The sequence below is a fragment of the Pteronotus mesoamericanus genome, unplaced genomic scaffold, assembly GCF_021234165.1.
Source record: "Pteronotus mesoamericanus isolate MK-2021 breed Mesoamerican mustached bat unplaced genomic scaffold, CSHL_Meso_final contig_90, whole genome shotgun sequence".
Taxonomy (NCBI): domain Eukaryota; kingdom Metazoa; phylum Chordata; class Mammalia; order Chiroptera; family Mormoopidae; genus Pteronotus; species Pteronotus mesoamericanus.
In genome coordinates this window covers 2,424,293-2,445,689 of record NW_026555277.1, presented here as the reverse complement: position 1 = coordinate 2,445,689, position 21,397 = coordinate 2,424,293, and the positions used below count along the sequence as shown (strand labels likewise).

General features: G+C 41.2%; 1 protein-coding gene across 1 annotated transcript in view; it reads left to right on the top strand.

Moving 5' to 3' along the window:
* Positions 1–21,397, top strand: part of COL4A3 (collagen type IV alpha 3 chain) — a 122,838-nt gene that overhangs the window by 67,238 nt on the left and 34,203 nt on the right. Inside the window, exons 11-26 of the mRNA XM_054585603.1 lie at positions 134–169; positions 2,179–2,220; positions 2,448–2,525; positions 4,228–4,290; positions 4,702–4,761; positions 5,046–5,090; positions 5,357–5,410; positions 6,385–6,426; positions 8,245–8,329; positions 9,506–9,541; positions 11,205–11,369; positions 13,840–13,932; positions 14,411–14,506; positions 17,619–17,689; positions 18,492–18,674; positions 20,242–20,410. Of these exons, the coding sequence (XP_054441578.1) occupies positions 134–169; positions 2,179–2,220; positions 2,448–2,525; positions 4,228–4,290; positions 4,702–4,761; positions 5,046–5,090; positions 5,357–5,410; positions 6,385–6,426; positions 8,245–8,329; positions 9,506–9,541; positions 11,205–11,369; positions 13,840–13,932; positions 14,411–14,506; positions 17,619–17,689; positions 18,492–18,674; positions 20,242–20,410 (1,318 nt within the window). The remainder of the gene's footprint in view (positions 1–133; positions 170–2,178; positions 2,221–2,447; positions 2,526–4,227; positions 4,291–4,701; positions 4,762–5,045; positions 5,091–5,356; positions 5,411–6,384; positions 6,427–8,244; positions 8,330–9,505; positions 9,542–11,204; positions 11,370–13,839; positions 13,933–14,410; positions 14,507–17,618; positions 17,690–18,491; positions 18,675–20,241; positions 20,411–21,397) is intronic.

The following is a 21,397-nucleotide window of genomic DNA, read 5'->3' as shown; positions in this document are numbered from 1 at the left end:
AGTACGAAGTCACCTTTGCTATTGACACCATAAAACTAATAAAAGAATTATTGCTTAAATTTGTAAATGGTTTTTCTGGCTTGGTGCATTTCCTGCTATAATTTTAATTTGTGGATTTTTTTTTTTTTTTTAGGGCTTGCCAGGAACCATGGGGCCTCCAGGACTTAAGGTAAATTATAGCTCCTATGTCTTATCAGCCAGAACATCCAAATGAACATAAAAGCCAAACCCAGTCTGATTGCACACGGGGGTCACTATGGGCCCATGTTGGAAGCTCACCAGGATTCCCAGGATTCCCAGCAGGGAAGGGAACGTGGTGGGGAGCTCTTCCCTCTCCTCTCCTTGCATGGCAGTGACTTGACCCCTGATACAGAGTCTTAATTCAATCGCAAGGAGCTCCTTACCAGAAAAAGGGCTGGGATTGCTTTCCATAGATTTCTTATTTCTGATAACTCTACAGATCACTCGCCACTTTATCCTATACCTTTTTATAGTGGGATGTTTCCTGAAACCCATCTTATTTTATGCTTATAAATAAAAGATGACTAATCATGGACTCATTAAGCAGGGTACTGCATGTGTTTCTATTGCCAAGGCCAGTCATTGGTGGCAGGGAGGAAATGAGTTTTTCCTCTACTTGGTTAGTTTCAGTGACTGGGGCCCTGCTAATTAACCTGACAACAAGAGATTAATGGGAGAAAAGGTTTATTTCATAAGCACAAAAATGAAAATCCCGAACCGTTTGTGTACTATTTTCACAAGGGGAGATAAATTCGTAGAGAAATGACAATATAAACGAAAGAGGTTTGAGCTTCTAAGGGTGATCAATTATAAGAAAGTAAGTATAAGGGGGAAACTAATAGAAGGTAAGGGTTATTCCAGCAGGGTTTGTTTATGCAGTTTTAAGTCAGTGCTATCTCCACTGATAAGAGTTGTCCCCTCTTCCTTGGACTGGAGAGGGCAGAGGTGACGCCCCCACAAAGGGACATTTATATAGTTGGTAGGCAGATAGGGGTAGGCAGAGGACTTCTGCATTTTCTGTCCCTAAACTGCCTTCAACTCCAAATCCTTAAGCTAAAGTGGTATATTTCTGGGTGGCATTCTCTGATCCCCATCTTTAGTTTAAGTAAGGAAGTGCTGAGCCAGGCTGCACCCCACTAGGAAATTAGTGCTGCATGGCAGACATTTGACAAGATGAGCACTCTCACTGATCATCCAGGAAATGCAAACACCATCCACAGTGCCTGTTGCAATACCTACTCTCAAAGAGTCAACAAATAACAAACGTCGGTGAGGATGTGGGCAAATGGGAATCCCTGCGCACTGTTGGTGGGATTGTAAATTGGGGCAACCACTAAGGAAAACAGTATGGATGTTCCTCAAAAAATTGAAAATAGAACTACCATGTGATTCAGCAATTCCATTTCTGGGCATTTATCCAAAGAAAATAAAAACACTAAATGAAAACATATATGCATCTCATGTTCGTTGCAGCATTCTTTACAATAGCCAAGGTAAGGAAGCAGCCCAAGTGTCGATCAAAAGATAAGTGGATGAAGAAGGGGAGATAAAATGCAATATTATTCATCCATAAAAAAGAATGAAATCTTTTCATTTGTAACAATGGATGGATGTAGAGGGTTTATGCTGCATGAAGTAAGTCAGAGAGCGAAAGACAACGACTGTAGGATTCCACTTGTGTATGGATTCAAAAAAAACAAACAAAATGAAACATAGACTCACAGATGCAGAGAACACACCCATGCTTGCAGATGGGTGGGGCGAGGGTGAAGACGGTAAAGGTGTGTGCGAGGTGCAAATTTCTCATTATAAAATCGGTAAGACTTGGGAATGTAACATACAGCACAGGAACAGCCAAGAACATCGTAACTTTGTACAGTGACAGACAGGCACCAGACTTATCGTGGTGGTCACTTCGTAAGGTATCAAAATGGAAAATCACCATGCTGTCCACCTGAAACACATAATATTGTACATCGACTATACTCTAAGTTTAAAATAACATGCTCTTTGAGGATGAAATAAAATAGCAACTGTGACCTTGGGGAGGAGGGATTCAAATATAAATGCTCAGTTACAAATATTGGAACTTTAAAGGGCTTAGTCAATTTATTCATATTCCTTTTTAAAACTAATTTGGTTTTATATTTCTGACAGGGGCACATGGGTGATAACGTGATCGGACCAAAAGGAGAGCGGGTAATGTGAATACGGAGGCTTGTGGGTGGGCGGGTCGCTTGCAGCGCCCAGGCGGTCAGCCGCCGCGTTGTGTTCAGTAAGGCGCAGGCGAGGGGCGCGCTGGCTGTGTCTCACACGGTCCTTGACTCTATTTGCTTACAGAAGCGCTAAAGGGGAAAAGCAGGTATCTCAAATATACTAAGGGCGATGTGGTTTAGTTTATAATTCTTGAGTGTGTTTGTCTTTAGGGTGTGAAAGGACTAAGAGGACCCCCCGGACCACCAGGCACTGTTACTGTGATGCTGACGGGCCCGTATAACAGGACGGTAACGCCTCAATTTTATTACTGGGGTCGTGTCTTTCCGTTTCCTTTGCCTTTTCTCTAAGTTCTGTCACCCAAGCCCAGCCCCCTCCGCCTTGTGGAGCCTCTCAGGTTTATTCCTTCCCTATTTTTGTTACTCGTGAACCAGAAAATGTGAAATCTGAAGGAAGCAGCTTCCAAGAGTCTTGAAGGTACAGCTCCTCACGGCCAGTTTTGCTCACCCTTTACCCTCAGCCCCTCTCATTGCCCCTAATGCAGAGGGCGTATTCAGTGAGCATTTCTGAACAAATCATTACGAAATGGGTGTGCAGCTCTGAGCCAATTGGATGGGGAGACTCTAAAGATATGGATGGAAGGGTGTCATATTAACGTGGGACGTGTTTATCGTTCCATCGTAACCCTAAGGACAGTTTGTTCCCCATCTCTCGTCAAAAGACTATGATCTTTTATTTGGACATTAACATTGGCTTTCAGGGTATGGAGCTGAATCAAACACTCAGAAGAAGTGAACCACGATGTAATACACCAGTCCCACACACTAGGTTGGATCCTGGGATGGCTGGGAGAGAATGGAGAAGCAAAGAAGTAGCTAACAATTGTGTAGTGGATCAACTAAGAAATAAGCATAAGCCGTTCTTATCTTGTAAACTTATACTTGACTGTGTTTTAATGATAGCTTGATACAGCTATTATTAAATAGCTTGAGATATATTATTCTCAAGCTATTATTAAATAGCTTAAGCTATATTATATAGCTTAAGATATAATTCACCTGTCACAAGATTCACCCTGTTAAAGTATTCAAATCATGGGCGTTAGTAATAATGAATTTTAACAGCTTTGTTAGATATAATTCACATACCATAAAATGGCTTACTTGGTGTACAATTCAGTGGCTGTCAGTATATTCATAGACTTTTACAACTATTACCACATTCAGCTAGAACATTTGCATCGCTGAAAAAAAACCTCTTAACCATCAGTTTCCGATATAATTTTTAATAATGAAAATTTTCAAAACAAAAGTTAAAACAGTGAAATTTGATATGACAAAAATAATAATTCACACTGAAGACGGGAAAAAATTGAACTGAAGGGAAAAAAACCTGAATTTTCCAGAGGTAATCAACAAAAATAAAATTTTAAAAGTTTAAAACTTTATTGACTAAAACTTGAGAGGAAAAAATACCTCATCTTGACAAACTCTTAATCTGGAAGAGATAGCCTGGTGGGTAGGAGACAATGAGTTTGGAAAAAATGCCCTGAAGAAAAGCGACACACTGGAAAAAGTATAACCAATAAAATATGATAAAAACAAAAACAAACATGATTAATGAATCAAATCCTCATTGTAACATTTACTCAGAAAATAATTGATTGCCGTAAAAATAATTTCAATATATTAAACATGAATGTAAAATACATTAGAAATGATGTGATTGTGCTTATAGGAAGCTGATTCAGGTATTAAATTAGTTTAATGTAATTTGATCAAAAGCTACTTCCCTTTTAAAAAAGTATATCGTTTTGGTGAGTTCACAGGTATAAAACTCAAAATGTGAAAAATCACAATGTGTCACGTTAACAGGAGGAACATAAGTATTTTGTAAATTCAGTATATTTAACAGATAAAGGACTTTTCCAAGTGTATTCAGTAGAACTGTGTTTGATCTGCTTGTAACAACTTTAACTTGTTTTTGTGGCAGGAACTCAAGGGGGAGAAGGGAGACCAGGGAGACGAGGGCAAAGCTGGACCTCCTGGACCCTCGGTAGGTCACTTAGAGTCACGTTGTTCCTTTGAAACACAATTAACGTTAGTGAACATTTTGATTGATGATCTGCCTTTAAAAATCTTAATATTAGCTACAGGGCAATAGCAATTTGCCACAGAGGCCATGAATACACTAGGATTACTTTATGGCCACTTCTAGCTGAAATCCTTGCGCTGTTTTGCATGTACTCAGTCTTATCCATCTCAGAATTGATTTGCAGCATCTGGTTTTTTAGCACCTATTTTTTAAAACTAATTAATACTCATAAATAGTATTTCCCTCTTAGATGACCTATCATTTTAATGTTTTTAAATACAGCAGAATAATCACAATGGAAAGGTGAATAAAAATCAATGTCAGTCAACAGTCAATAATTAGTAAAACTTGACCTAAGTCTCATTAACACAGGGACCACCCGGGGACTCTTACGGATCAGAAAAAGGTGCCCGTGGAGAACCTGGCCCACAGGTAAACCAGGAAATTATATTAGGCAGCATTTGAGCCCAGTTTTCTCTCTTTCTTCTTTTGGCCCTCCCTGATTTCCCATTCCAACTGGCTTCTGCGTTACCTGCAAGAGATATTTGCGTGTTCCGTTATTAATAATAGTTTCCTTCTCATAACTGTCTGGGAAGCCTCAGCCAGGCCTTCTTGCCTGAGGGCGAGAGGAGATGATTATATCATTTAAGTTTTCCATGTTTACTAAAGTTATCCATATTTATTAGATTCCCTGTTTTGTTTTGTTTCTGTTTTAGGGGAAACCTGGAAAAGACGGTACCCCTGGGTTCCCTGGCATTGAGGTACAGGCATGGTTTCCCTGTTGGTATAGTAAATGCGTCAGTCCCATTAGATGAAGGAGGATTTTTGAGAGTCACTGAGTAGTTAGTTATAAACTAAACAACAGCCTATAGTTTTTTAAAATTACATTTGAGAATCACAGTTTTACATTGTGAAAAGAGATCAACTGAACACATTTTTTTTTCCCCCAAAAAGAGAGTTTGAACTGTTCTGCTTCTAACAGAAGAAATTGATTCATGAGTCTTCTGACCAATTCTCTGTTCTTTAGGGAGCCAAAGGCAGCAGGGGTTCGCCGGGGTTGGTGGGTGAAGACGGCATCAAGGTAACGCTTTCCTCACGTCCTACCTTCAGCCTTTTTCAACTGATTGAATTTTACCCGCTCTTTTCCCTCCATATCCTGGAGCTAGGTACAGGAAATTGCGATCAGAGTTCATTAAAATATGTGTAATACCTTAGTACATTTAAGAAGAAATAAGAGATGTAGCAGCATTACTTAAATGCTTGAAGGGCTGCCTCGTGGGAAAGAGACTAAACTGTTCTACGTAGTAGACGCTGGCTGACTTAGGACCAGGGAAGTTCCAGCTCCCCACAAGGGGGGAGTTGGAAAAGGTTTACAATTGCAGGAAGTTTTGGATCATTGGAAGTTTATGGGCTGAGTGGGCCCTGAGTCTCAAGCTGGGCCTCTCCACACCGAAAGGTCATCCTCAGTTAGTTGTGAAGTGTATTCCGCATTTTTTCTTTCAACAACATGTTGCAGACATAGTCAGATGATTTTCACATGGAGGCAAATGTGCAAATTCAAGGTTTATCCTATAATAATACCACTTCCAGTAGAATCCTGAAATCCCCTCTTGAGTAGGTGAGAATGGGGGTTGTTCACGCTTGGGACCCAGGGAACTGCTCACAACCCATAGCCTGGTGATTCTGTTCCGCTGATGTGGGCGAGGACTTGGGAGTGTGGAATGGTGTGAACATCCTCTGAAGGGAGTGGTGTGGAAGACACCTGGAGAGCCACCAACCACTACTTCTTCTTTAGAACAACCACTTACTGCTGCAGGACCTTGGTAACGGCTTTTGACCCAGATACAGCCCCCCAGGAAAATAATCTAAAGTCAGTGTCCCTCACACTACAACTTGGTTTGTGCATTACATCAAAATGACATTGTTTACTATCGTATTGTATATTGTTATAATAATGCATTATTGTTTAACTAAGCATTTTGCTTTTTAAGTATAACATATACGTAAATACTTTTAATGAATGTACTCATAATTTGTAACTGTCTTTTACCATAGGGGAGGAAAGGGGACATTGGCCCTCCAGGATTTCATGGTCCAGTAAGTGTAATTAAAAACAATGTCAATGTCAGATTTGATCAAGTCCTTCCAAATATCAAGGAAATTTTCAGTCAGGGTCCCTCATTAACGATTACGATAGAGGTTATAATATTTACCTTTTCATTAAACCAGGGCAAAAAAAAATAGCTGTTGTCATCATTTGTCCTCTTGACAATGGGCAAATCTTCCTCCTTGGTCCTATTTGGTCTTTGGAATGCACTAGTGATGCCTATGCTGGGCTGTGGAGAGGAAGCGAACCTTTGTTTCATCAAACCTGGTCCAAGGTGATCCTGTGTCCTGAGTAGAGTAGGAGGACAGCTGGTCACCCAGGAGAGAGAGAGCCAGCTCCACACTCTCCAGCAACTCCTGCACCTTCCAGCAGCAGAACCTCGACCATGGGTTTAATGGAGGGCCAGCAAGTGCCACTGACCCTTCTCGGCGAGGACATGGATTTGATGACTGTCAGCTCCTGACTGCAGGGTGGCCATATTCTATATTCTGTGACTCTGCAGCCTGACGGGGGCGGCGGGGATAAAAGGGGCCCAGACACTGAGACCTAGCATCTCTCTCTCCTCTCCAAAGACTGCAGTTCTCACAGGCAGTGTGCTAAGCAGGGCAGCCTCGGTTCGATTGCATAGTTTTGACAGAACAGCCTGTGGGGATGGGGGTGTCCCTATTTTAAATGTGGTTCTCTGACCCCTCAGGCCAAGTAATTTAACTCAGTGACTGAAGGAAGGTCATGGAAATCTTCATCTTTACACTACAAGCAAATAATTCAAATGCAAGTAGTCCCAAAATACTTTTATGGTGTTCTCAGCAGGAAGATGAAGTGGGCTATTTGGTGAAAGGATTCAGCCAACACTTGGCAGGTGCACAAAGGCCATTATAGATTTTATGATGGGGATTATTACATCATTATTGTTGTTGTTGTTATGAATTCTTCTTTGTGATTTTATATTTATTGCTTAACCACAAAGCTCTTGTTACCTCATCTTTAAACAAGTCAACAAAGTAGTTGGCCCCATGCAAAATGCGAAAAAACAAAACAGAGGTTTTTCTTTAAAAATAATTATATTTTCATCTTCTTTACTTCAAGATAAATGTACAGAATTCTAAGTGAAACCTACTTTCCTAGTTGCACTTTAGAGGAATTCTAAGCATTCCTGGCATACTGTATGTTATCTTATGCTCAAGTCTGTATATACCTCTGCAGCATCTACTAACTTCAGAGGAAGTTCTGCTTAGGAAGTAGATGGTTGAGGAGATCAGGCGTAGGTCCATGGGATATGTCAGAAACAACAGTCTTTGATTATTGTAAGTCAATGATGTCCTGAAATGTAAAGAAACAATCAATAGGGTATTTTTGGATGTGTAGCTCTCAACATACTGTAAAATAAATTCAGTACATCAGGACAAGCATTTTTTAAAAAGTGAAGTAGAACAGAATAAAAAAATATCAGAGTTGATCCTATGTCATAAAGGAAGTCACTATTTTATGAAACTTTAATTTCTGTGTACATAGTCACCCAGACATAGATATGTCTATATGCATGCATGCACATATATAAATGTAAGTGTGTGAGTTGGGTCATGCCGTAAAATGTATCTCTTACTGAAAGCCCATGAAATACATGATGCCACACGAGAAACATCAACTCTTATCTTTAAAGTTACCCATCCTATACACATGACTACTCTATTTCTGTGAACACAAAAGCCTATGAATTGAGGAGACAAAGAAGGAATTGAAGGAATTGCATTTGGTGAATGTCCATAAATAGCTATTCTTTCTCTTTTTTCACGTCTTTTCCCTTCAAGACAGAATATTATGATGTATACCCGCAAAAGGGAGATGAGGGGATTCCAGGCCCACCGGGGCCCAAAGGAGCACGTGGCCCACCAGGTGAGAATGAGTTTCCCCCCAAAGCACTTGCTTATCGTTTCCACCCTTCTTTCAAAGTAACACAGCCTGGCTGATAGGCCTAGAATTCACAGGTGCAGCAGGGAAGTCTCCTAATTTTCGTGGATTGTGGTATTTGTTGACGTCTTCTAATTTTCCATAAATTCATATAAAACTTCCTTTGAAATCCCATATTTTCCTATGAAATTACACTTGAAAATTTCATGTGAAACTTTTGTACAAAAATGCCATAGAAGGTAACTAAGTTGCCTTTGTGTGGAAAATCATGAAGTTCAAGTCTGGCAGGCAGACACTAATGTGGTCAGAGGGCAAGAAGAGGGCGTGTAAGAAACCTGTCATCTCAGTGAGGTTATGAATGTGGAAGTGGAGACCTGAATAGCTGGCATTGGAGCAAACCCACACAAATAGTGACAAGAGGTGACAAAGCCCTGGTTTCCTGACTCCTGGCACCATGAATTAAAGACACGCTTACTTATGTTCTATGCCTTTGATGGGTTGGAAGGGTCTAGGCCGTCAGCTCTCACCTCTGCCTTCAGTCATGGCCAAGGCCGGGTCCCATCCTTGTGATTCCGATGCAATTGTCAGGAGCAGGACTCGGCACCAGCAGGCTGGGAAGCTCCTCAGGTTATTCTCTGTGCAGCAGCAGGACTGAGAACCACCAATGCAGGCGAATCATTGATTTCAACAAGATTTCAGGGGTTTTTACTTAGAGGAAAATTATCCAGCGTGTTTAAATGAATGGACAAATACATATAGACATAAATAGATTTTTTTTAAAGGCAATATTAGAGCTAGAAGCAATCTGAGATGAGACATCAGGCCAAACTGCAGATTCTTGACAATTTCAGCTCTTTGGTTCTCTTGTGTCTGAACCATCCCCAGCAAAGCACAAACATAGAGCAGGCTCCTGGTGAATTTCTGCGAAACTATTTGAAAACAATATGGCAGCATGATTCACTTTTGAGTATTAGACACCTGAGATTAGTTTCTTTTCTGCGGTTTGTCTAAATAAATAAAGTTTTCTAATATTTGTATAAGAATGGAGGAAAAATATGAAAATAGTTATTATTATTATAATATTGTCACAAGATTTCAAAAATGAGAAGAGGGCAGTATTTATATCTCCGTAAGCAATCAATGCCTGTTATGTGTTTGCAGGTCCCAGCGGTCCTCCCGGAGCTCCTGGCAGGCCTGGTATGTGTTTCTCGGGGTGTCACTAGAAATGCTATTAAAAAGTAAACGACATTGTTCTTTCATAAATTTGCACTAGTTACATAAGATAAATCTTTCATCAATTGGTGCAAAAGTGTTTGCCAATTCTCACTTGTGCACTTTGTAACCTGCAGTGGAAAGGGAAGTGGAGGCTGGCACAGGGCGTTGCAGAAATGCTCTTTTTTACTTCCCCGTGGTTGTCCCTAAGTGTAAGACAGCAACGTGGGTGTTGGAGCAGAAGCCTTAACACTCAGAGGAAGCACAGAGATAGAAAACAACAGTTCGATGCCAGTTAGGTCGGTTAAAAATGACAGTCTTCAAGTTGTGTAAGAATTCATAGACTATACTTTTTATGTCACATTTTAAATTTTACAGTATATTGTCTATGGATACAGAGACAAGTCTGTAAAGCGTAGAAACACCGACAAGCCATTAGCACGGTTGCCTCTTGAAGAAGGAAGAAGAATTAGCATCAAGAGCAGCTCCAGAGGCCTCAGTTACAACTGAAATGCTGTCATGTGTCATTTTGTAAAGAAAAGGAAACCGAGAAAAAAGAACAAATATTTCATAAGCCCTACCATTCATTATATTTTTCCCCTATGCCATGTTTTTATATTTAAGCTATTTAATAATTTAGAAACTGAGTTATAATTAAGCAGTTTGCAGAACTGTATGTATATTACAATTCCATTGTAAAAATAGATGAATGGATAAATATTGTGTGTACTTGCATATGCATGAAAAAATTACATCAGCTGTTCACAGTGAGTATCTCTTGAAGTTCCAATGGGGCAAAAGGATATTTAAGAGGTCTAGCCAAAGGTTACAGGGGCTTCCTTCTACCTGCCAGGTCCCTAAGCAATAAACAGGCTCCTTCAAGAAGCCAGTGAGTGAAAATTGCAAAGCTCTCTAACGGCTCAATCAGAAGCATACACCTTTATGCCAAAATCCTTCTGCTCAATAATCAGAAATATTCAGATGTTACCCTCGCTGGTCTCTCAGCCCCTTGGTGGAGAGGTCTCTCTTCTCAACAATTAACCTGTTGTTGAGGCAGAGATTCAAGGCTGCCCCGTTGACGTGCTCATCATCTTAGGAGACACAGAACATGGGTTTTATACCCCAGGGCCTGGCTTCTCTCCCAGGGGGTGCCTTCTCCCCTCCCCAACGCCCTTTTCTATCTAAGACAATTGGCAGGAATAAGTCCCACTAGAACTTTCTCTCTTTCTTCTTTGGGATACAGCAAGGTAGGCACCTTATAGTCTCTAATTTAAAAATCTACAACATAGCACATATTGAAGAATTTCTCATGAAGCCCTTTTAAATAAAAATACTACTGTGCATCCCAAACTCTGTTTCAGTTTCTTGTCACAAATGACATAAATGACCTGGTGAGAATGGAGTGTTCAGAGCTCAGCTCTTCTGTGATAATTTAACAAGGTCACAGATGAAGAAAGGAAGATTTTCACTTTTTATTTTATACTTTTCAGTGTTGCAACTTTTATCAATCAGAATACATCATGTTTGGCAATTGAAAAGTAATCATATGTTAATCAGGAAAAAACTATAATAAGCTATAATAAAACTATAATGTTATTAATTTATTTATTATAATTAAATTATAATAAAATGATTCTTTTTCTCCAAGGGCCATCAAGTCCTGGCCCCAGAGGTGCCCCGGGACCACCAGGCGTGAAAGGAAGTAAAGGGGAGCGAGGAGCCCCAGGAAAGAGTGCAGTGGGGCCTCCTGGGTCCCTGGGTTGCCCTGGTTTTCCAGGCCGCCCGGGGCCGCCGGGACCTCCAGGACCACCAGGTAAAGATGCTAACAAGCCTTGTTTTGTGTACGTCGCCCGGCAGCAGATGTGTGCCAATCACAGGCAGTGGACCTTACTTGGAGCTTGGCCATCAGCCTGTGCAGGTTTTTGGAGTTACCTTTCCCCTGGTGTTTCGTTTTATCAGCCATCTGGAAAGCAGTTATGGTGGAATGACTGCTTTGCAAGAGCAGCAAAGCTTTACCCTTAATTCCCGAAGACGGCAGAGTGGGAGGCAAGGCCAAGAGTCGGAAGGCAGGGGAGGAGTAATGATTTCAAGTTGGCCGTAGGCCAAGGGCAACTGCTTGTTCAGTCCCTGGGGACTGTCTTCCAAGAGGTTGTGTAACTTCGTTTCAGGATAATCTGTCCCAAGGGAGAAAGAGGCAAACTGCTCTTTCTCATGGTCAAAGATGTGCTCCCACAGGCCTGGGCTCACCACCCCCGCACCCCTCAGGCTGTGTCTGCCTGGCTCCCAGGGCATCTCATGCTTTGATATCAGCAGGGAAACCCCAGGCCAAGATGTGCAGTCTGGGCATGAGGCAAGATGCTGCTGAGGGAGGCAGGTTGAGACCACAGAGCCACGGCCCACAGGATTTGAAGGGGTGCCTGGAGGTTCTGAGGCAGATGTCCTTTCTTCCCCATCTCTCCAAAGAGCCACTTGGCATTCTACAATGGTTGATGGCTATATAGAACCTATGAAAATATATGTCATTCTTATAGGTATTTTAAATACCTTCCCTGGCAGGTGCTTGAGAGGTCTTGTGATTTATACTCAACTCTCCTAATAACCTTAAGAATCTTCTTTGTATCAGGGACTTTTTTTTTAAAGACTTTTTTTTATTTATAGTCAATATGATTAAAAACATAGAAAATCCAAAAGAATAATCTGGAAGACGTTTAGTATTACTAAGATAATTCAGTTAAGTGCCTGGTTATGTGAGCAATATTTTAAAAAATAAAAACATTTCTTTAGGCCAATAACAATTTAGGAAATTATCCTCTTCATGAAAAGATATAATGTCCGAAAACAAAAATGCCAAGTTATGGTGTAGACCTGTATAGAAAACAAAGCAAAATAAAACTGGAAGGAAACTCTACTACGCGTCAGGGATTTTAACAATTTCTAGTCCTCCAAGTCTTTCTCCAGATGTGGCTTGCATCCTCATTTCATCGATGACAAGCTTAATGTGCACAGCTCTTGTACGTAATGGATGCTAAAATCTGGATCTGGAACCCGGGTACCACTCCTTGTCCCCTTGGAGGCCACTCTGGTTTCCTATCTACGCTTGACTAAGCGACGCCTGTCTGTCCGTCCAGTGGCAGCTTCAAATTCAAGTCCTGCAGAAAGTTTTCACCAAGGCCACACCCTGTCGCACTCCTGCTTAGCATGGCTGTGGAATTTTTTGCATTGCCTGTCTTTGTCAGTTTCCTCTATAAGAGTCAAAGCTCCCTGAGGTCAGGGACTGTGTCTTGTTTGCTCTTTGAAGTCCTATCATGTCACATAGTGAGGCTGGAACATTGTACATGCAAAACTATCTGTTGACTGAAGTATGAAGTAAGTATGAACATGGTTAAGTATAAGCAAATGTATAAATATGTAAGTATACATGTAAGTCTACATTAAATGTAAAACTCGACATCAGATTTTACTATTTAAAAATAACGAAGCGGTCATCTTAAAGACAGAAAACTGGATAACAAAATGGACAATGAAGCCGACATAATATAATACGTCCCGGGGGCCATCTGGATTAATGTTTCCACTGTTACGGTTCCACTTTGTCGCGGTGAAATTTAGGACAGCTATAGGTACTATTTTTAAATAGTGTTATCAGCATTGCCTTCAACCTATATTTGAAATGACAAGACTAAAAATTAGGTTAGAGAACAGAGCAGTTTAAGAGAAGTAGCTGTCCGTTGTAACATGATCGCAGCAGATGACATCGGAAGCCTGGGGAGAGCTTTCTTGGAGAGCTGCTTTAAGAAAAATGACAAAATCAGTTGATGTGAACCAGCCATGAGGAGGAAACACATTGACATCCTGAGTCAGAGTCTGTTTCCCTCAGTGTGTGTTAAACTTCTACAATATGTCAGGGAGATTCAGCATGCACAGAAGAATGAGACTTGCCCCTTTGTCTAAAAATGCTCACAAGATAGTCACGGAATAACTGGAACTAACATAATAAGAAAAAATAGGTTGCTTGTGTGATGAAAAACACCATCTAGTGAGTTTTCAAAGAACCATGACATCTGTATCAGAAAATATCACATGTAGGTAATGTGCAAGGAAAAGCTGGTAAACACACTTAAGCCTTGTCTACTGCAGCTAACCTTCAAAGGATGCAGTTTCCAAAACAAATATGGGGGGAGGGAGATGACTATCAAATAATACATATTACTAAAACACTTGATAATCGAAAAAGAAAGCACGTAAAGAAATGAAAAACGAGCTTTGGTGTTATCATTTTGTAGGTCATGTCATTTTTCTGAAAGGCCCCCCTGGGGGAGTCGGACCTCCAGGCCACGTGGGGCCTCCAGGAATCCCAGGCGTGGACGGACACAAAGGTTGGTTTAGTCGGTGGCGTTCTGTTAGAATAAGCCATTCTCATCACGGTGATTGTCACTGATTGTCCCCCCGAGGCAGCAATAACCCCAAACAGCAGTCAGAGACAGCGTCTTTCCCAAAAACATTAGCTAAAAGCGTTAATTCATCTATCGATCATTATTTATTTAGCACCCATGCAATAAATCCTTGGCTATTCCTAGAATGTGACTTTTCTTCTGCACTCAAAGAGAGAAACACTGAAGAATAGTAGCTTTTTATACTAAACTCAGGATTTCTTGTCTAAGAATGCGTAGAAGCTCAGACGGATAAAGCAGATACAATAGATGAATAATTTTTTATTAGTATGTGCCATATCCTACATGATTTTCACTCCATGAAAAAAGTGTTCAGTGTGAGAGAGGACTGGGCAGTTGGAAACTGTCCTTTCTGCAGCCGCGGTGTGGGTGTATGAGTGACGTAAACATACCTTTATTGCAGGGGAGCCAGGCCTCCTGTGCACAGAATGTCCGTCTGTCCCAGGGCCTCCGGGTCTCCCAGGACTGCCGGGGTTAGACGGCGTCAAAGGAATCCCAGGTACAGGCTATTTGCAAACAAGTATTTTTGCAAGTACAAAAGGTTCCATTCACTGGCTGATGGAAAACAGTAGCGGATAACTGGATGTCCTGATGTGGTTTACATGAACTCGGAGGGAGACTTTCCAAAAACATACTCGTTAATATACCGTAAGACAAAGTCACATAAAAGCTGGCATTTTCCCCTGTGTCATTTCAGTTGCTGAACTCTAGCAAACTGTTGTGTTGTCCCGGAACTGTAAACTCAGAATCTTCCAGGGGACCAGCAGGTAACTTGGAGGAGTGAAGCAATATTGCTAAACACACACCGCTTTTTTCTTCCACAAACAAATAAGTTCTTTCTTATTTTTTTCTTGGAAGACACCACCCTTCTCTGTCCATTTGTTCAAATCCTCACTTTTGATACAGTTAAGGGTGTATGCACTATTTCACGTTCTTCTTAGTGATACAAGTGCAATAAAAAAAGTATAGCAGGTCCTCCAATAATGTCATTTTATTCAATGTGGTTTCATTTTAATGTTGATGAGATGCCAGAGGAACTTAATTCTTGTTCATATCAATTAGTCTCTTTACCAAATCATCTAGGTCATTTCACCACAGTTCCAAGAACCTATCACAGACATTAGGTGAGAACTAATTGAACACCGCTGGCCTCAGTGCAGGGGACAATAGAGAGTAGTGGGAACTGTGGTAAACTGGAGGGCACATTGAAAGGGGGCAGCAGACACTCAAATCCAGCCTATTGTTAATTTGTTAATAAATCTTTCAATAAATCTTCATAAAAAGAAAGAAGTTAGAATTTTCATCTAAAAAAAATTTTTTTTTAAATAGTCATCGATTTTTGAAGGAGGGCTAAATAAAGCATATGTCACTTCCCTTGTCACCCTCTGCCAAACCAGGACTCTCTGCCCCAATGCTGTTGCCCCAGGCTGTCCCTCCCTCTGGTGGCCTTCACAAAACTGGCCCTGGACAAAACCTTGGAGTAGAAAGAGTCTCTGTGTGTTAGTTGGGTTCCTCTGCCCTTTGCACCCCACCCCTGGCTCCCCAGGGCCTCTCACATGGTACCACAGGCACTCCTGGTTCTGCCATCAGCACCTGGGTCTTTAGACACCATTATCAAATTCTTTATCATTAAGCAGTAAAAGCTCAAGTTATGGAGCCCTTGGGCAGAGTACTAGGCACCATTCTAGGTGTTGGCATGCCATGTATGCCTCCACACCTTATTCCTTACATCCACCCTAGACCATAACCCCGTGTGACAGATGAGGATGTTGAGGCATAAGATGGCATAGCTGGTAAGTGCTAGCAGCCCGGGCTCGAGCCCCATCAGGCCCCGCCCCCTGAGGCATGCCTTCCCCTCTACACCGCATCCCTTCATTGCTGAACCGGGGCAGCCCCTTAAGGCAAGTTAATGCAAAGGTCTACCTGCCACCATAGTAACAGAATGTTTGCATGTCGCCACCATCCAGGAGACATTTTCAATGGCAAGGGGTCTTTGGGGAGGCTGGTGCTCAGCCCAAGGGAAGCGGGCTCATGGTGGCAGCTGTGGGCACCGCGGACACCCGATAGAACACATGCATGCAGCGGGGGAGCCTTTTTCACTCCCAAATCCTACCCACATCTTTTTTTATTAAACATTTTATTGTTTTGTTATTATGGTCATCCCAATTGTTCCTTCTTTGCTCTCCTCTGCCCATCTCACCCCCTGCTCCCACAGTCAATTCCCCACCCTGCTGTCCATGTCCATGGGTCATTCGTACATGTTCCTTGACTAGTCCCTTCCCTTTCTTTCCCCCCCTGCCCCCCTCCCCCTCCCCTCTGGTTGCTGCCAGTCTGTTCCTGCTTTCCATGCCTCTGATTCTATTTTGTTCGTTTGTGTGTTTCCACCCCTGACTTAATAAACACCTTCCTTCCTCTGTAATCATTGCCCTCTGACATCCCGAGAGGAAAAAAGGGGCAAAGGGCAAGGGACACAGCTCTTCATGCAGTAGCTATTCAGTGCCCAAGTCTCTGGGGGAAGTGTTCTAGTAAAACAAAAACTCAAAGGGAGGGAAGAAGAGGAGAAAGGATAAAAGGAAAGCACTCATCATTTTCCTCCATTCCCCTTGAGTGACCTCTGACCCAAGGTTGGGCAGCTCCCTGCCATTGACCAACTAGTCACCCTATTCTGCTTTCCTTCTTTCCTCTACATTGGCACATGACAGGTATAGCTCGAAGAATATATATAAATAGTAAAACCATTTAGATTACTGTCAAAAAATATTTCCTGGCTTGTATGTTGCAAAAAATAAAATCTGAACAACCATTTGTTAATAAACTGGCCTGAGATTTATTTGAAAGATCCTCTAAAGGAATCATGTTTATAGATATGCTGAAATACCTATAGGAAGTATAAAATTATACAGCAAATGCAATTTGGCAGCATATATCCAAAGCCTCAGAAAAGTTTGTGCCCGTTGGTCTTGCAGTTCAACATTTAGGAATTTATTGTAAAGAAAGTAATTGGATAAATTTGGAGAAGTATTGATAAATATTCAGAGATATTTATCATAGCATTGTTTACAACAGTTAATGTTGAAAACACAATCTAAATGTCTAAAAACAGCAGTTAGCTGACTAAATGATTGTTCATTCACACAATAGGCTACTAAGTACCCATTTAAAGAGAGGCTATAAATCTATGTTTATTGATTTCTAAGTTATAAATATATATTTATTTATGTACATTTATGGATATAAAATTGTATGAGTAATATTTCTGAAAATTTTAGCAAATACTGTCTTCTAGTGGTAGATTTATGGGTGATTTTCATTCTCTTCCATTCAACTTTTTTACAATAAGCATATATTATTTTTATCATCTTAAAAAAATGTATCTCTTTAAGATTATAAAGACAAGAATCTTAGGAAGCTAAAATTTTTGAGTTCTTGTTTTTTCACATTTTCTCTTAATCTAGTGATTTATCCCCATTCTCTTCTTGTACTGTATGTTTTAAGCTAGAAATTGTCTTTCTTTGCCCAGAAGAAAACACCCCATTTTTTTCACACACTTCGTTACCCTCGCTGCTCAGAATTGGTGTTCAATGAATATTTACTGATTCATTGCTTTTCAGGGGGACAAGGGGCAGCTGGCATTAAAGGAAGCCCAGGGTCCCCAGGAAGTGCGGGTCTTCCAGGATTTCCAGTAAGATTTCATGGTTTTGAAGTTTTGATTTCAGCTTGGAGAATGGAGCACTCAGCCTGGAAATATAGCTGTACCACACATAGGTTATCAGTTTGGCACCTGGTGAAGCGCAGGCACTTACCAATACTTGTTGATTAAATGAACGAATGAATGAATGATGTGTGAATGAATTAGTGAATTTACAACCATTTAAAGTGGTACCAGAGGCAGGAAGCAGATCAGTGGCGGCCTAGGGCAGAGGTTGGGAGCAGGGACTGGCTGACTGCACATGGGTTTGAAGGAATCTGAGGGAGCAATAAAAATGTTTGAACCCTGGATTGTGGTGATTGTAACATAAATGTACTCATTTATTTTAAAAATCATTGAATTGTGTTCTGACAGAGAATACATTGTATGATATATAAATTATGCTTCAATGAAGTGGTTAAAAATCTAAATTTTGATTGTAATAGTGAATCAGAAAGTTATATATGGACAAATATATTTAAATCAAATTATCCAGAGATGCATGTTAAAATTTACCAGTATTCCAGCATAATGTGAATTATGATGATTATTTTATCATATTGAATTATATTATTGTGTGTGTTGCATTAAATTGTCCTGTCTAGCTGGACAATTTTGGAAATAAAAACAAAAACACCAAAAGGTTTTAAATTATATTTGTGGGCCGAAGAAGGGCCTAAAAAGCTATACATGTTCCATTAAAATTCAAAGAGTTCTTTTTGAGATTGTTTTTTGAGATTGACATCAAAACGACTCTACCCAAAAGCAATGCAGACTCATTTCTATACCACCCTAGGGATTCCCAGGTGCTCAGGGTGACCCAGGACTTAAAGGAGAAAAAGGTGAAGCGCCCCAGCCAGTTGGACACGTAGGTGACCCCGGGGACCCAGGGCCCAGAGGGCAGCCTGGAAGAAGGGGCTTGGATGGCACCCCTGGGACCCCTGGAGTGAAAGGATCACCAGGACCTAAAGGCGAACCGGTTGGTATCTAGCAACCTTTTCCAAATTATTCTCCCTGTAAGTGAAGTGCTCTGAAGTTAAGACGTAAGGTGATTTTCTTTCAGAAAAAATTGTCAGCCACTCAGCACAGTTCATCCCTCTGACTGCAGAATGAAGCATCTTCAAACCAGAGCAAATATTTATAGTGTTCTGACAAAATAGGTAGCACTTCATGGATTTTTTAGGACAAATAAAATTCTCCATTGGTAATGCCCTTGACTCACACACGAGTTACAATTCCACATTTGTATCAAGTGGATTTATAAGAAGTTCAGAAAATGATCACCAATGGAAAGCCTTAGTCAGTATTTTAGAGACAGTGTTTATTCTTTTCAGTAAAAATAAATGCATGAAAGGACAGAAGAGTTAGGGATAAGGTAGTCAAATAAAGAGATCAATGTTTTGTCGCCGACAGTATTTAAGCTTATGTAAATCTGATCTCTTTTCATGGGATAGAATCTGTCACATGTCATCTGAGCGATCCCTACCAGGAAGTTTGCAAGGCATGCAGCCCAGCCCGCCTGGCTTATGCAATACCAGTTTCATAGGGTTAATCGGTGTTGGCCAGTTAAAAGGGTCCTACCTCAAAGAGGGAAACCTAGCAAACAGATTTAAAGGTTCATTTACAGATTCCTCAAAGTCAGAATATGAATTGCGACTCCCCAAGGATTCGGTATGTGGTCTTCCCTGAACCTCGTTGACAACAAAGCTTTTTCTGGGTGGGAGCAGCTAGCAAGTCTGGTGTTGCTCAGCCCCTCCCTTGGCAAAGTGCCAGGCTGTTCCTCAGGTGGGAGTCATGCTTGTAGCAGGACAGGGTCTAGGGTGCTTTGGGCCTAGTGTTAATACAGTTCATGTGACACTCCCATATGCCATTTGCATCTCCCTAATTTCTTTATTAGTTCTGTCTGGTAGAGATGTTCCAGAAAGTGAGAGCAAATCAAGGAGCTGATTTGTCGTGTCTTATGCCCTGTCACTTTAAAAGAGGGACACTTGGCCACCAGTTGATATCGAATAATGAAAATTTCAGTCCATGTTGGGGAGGAAGGTGTCAAATTCAATTTCATTAAAACGTACAACTGATTTTCAATGTTACAACCTACGAGATATTTTAAAGAGACATTTTGTAAGAAAAAAATTAATACAGATGGAGAATCTCTTTTGTAATGGAAATACCTGGTGAAAACCAAACAAATAAGTTTGCTGTACTGGTTTGATTTTAGAATTGTACCGTTAGCATGAACGTCATTTCCATTGGAACTGTTGGACAATCTGAGGGTCTGTTATCACACGAGTGATATCCCGTTGTAGGACATCGCTAGTGGGTCTCGGAGTTCCAAGTGCATGAGATGTGGCTGAATTCCAAAGGGCACAAAAAGGCAGAAACCACAGGGCACCCTCCTGTTAATAATGGCTCCCTTTAAATGGCCACTGCTTTTTAACTCAGCACCTTCTCAGTGCCTGTCTAAGCGGTATTCATACTCACGGTAATGTTAGCCTATGTAAGGAAATACTGCAATGCACTGTCCAAACATGTTCCTATTGTCACAGGCCCTCAGTGGTGAGAAGGGGGACCAGGGTCCTCCAGGGGATCCTGGCATCCCTGGGTCCCCAGGACCCCCAGGACCAGCTGGACCGCCAGGCTACGGACTGCAGGGAGAGCCTGGTCCAAAGGGCGCCCAAGGAGTTCCTGGAGCCCAGGGAGCACCTGGAGAAGCCGGTTGGTTAGTTTTCTTTCCAGTCCTGTTTTCCTGTGGGGTGGGGTGGGTTGATGGTCCCTAGGGCCAACGAAGCTCCCTCAAGACCAGAGGATATATAGAAACTTGTTTCTAGTAAGTAGAATATGTCAACCCATAGAGACTGGGGAAGAACACATAGGACACGTTAAAGAAAAATGTACTTTTTCCTCTTACTGAGCAATTCAGCTAAAATTTCCTAGGACAGTCGATATCCATTACTGACTTAAATATAGGGAATGAATAGGTCCCAAGGGATGAGAGGAAGTCAGTTATAGTAAACAGAGGGAACTTGATCTTGAGATGCCTCTTCTAGGTCTCAAGGGCCCGCTAATGTCATTGCAGATTTGTTCATTTTGATTCCTAACCCCGTAAACGATTATAAAGAAAACTTCAAAATAGCTAACGCAATTGAAGAAAATTTATCTCATAATAGTTTTAAAGTCCCAGTAACTTTGGGATTTATGTGTACCGAACACAGCAGCTAGATTCGGGAAAGATCTGATTCTCGATGTTTACCTGTGGCGAAGAACGTGGTGGATGGAATAGGAGAAGTGCATGCCACTGACAGCTTTAAATAAACAATGCTACCCTGGTCAAGTTTTACTCCTTAAATCACTTAAAAGGGTGAGACCCAATGAACCAGCGGTCTGCTAATCTTCTTATGACACCCCTCACTGGATACAAAATTTTGAGTGGTCATCCCTACAGTATTCATATATAAATTGTTTGCATGCATTTCTGCCCACACATGTGCATAAGCTGGCTTTAGGCTAATATGTGCAGTGTATTTTTCTTCTGTGCCTCACTTTTGAGGCTGCTGTCTACCTCTAGCTTACCGCTTACTTATGGATGGTCCAAAAGCTAAGAATGCTTTTTTTAAAAAATGATTTGCGGGGCGGGGGGGGGGGATACCTTTTGAATAGTATTCTGTAACAGGTGAAAATTATATGAAATTCAGGTTTCGGTGT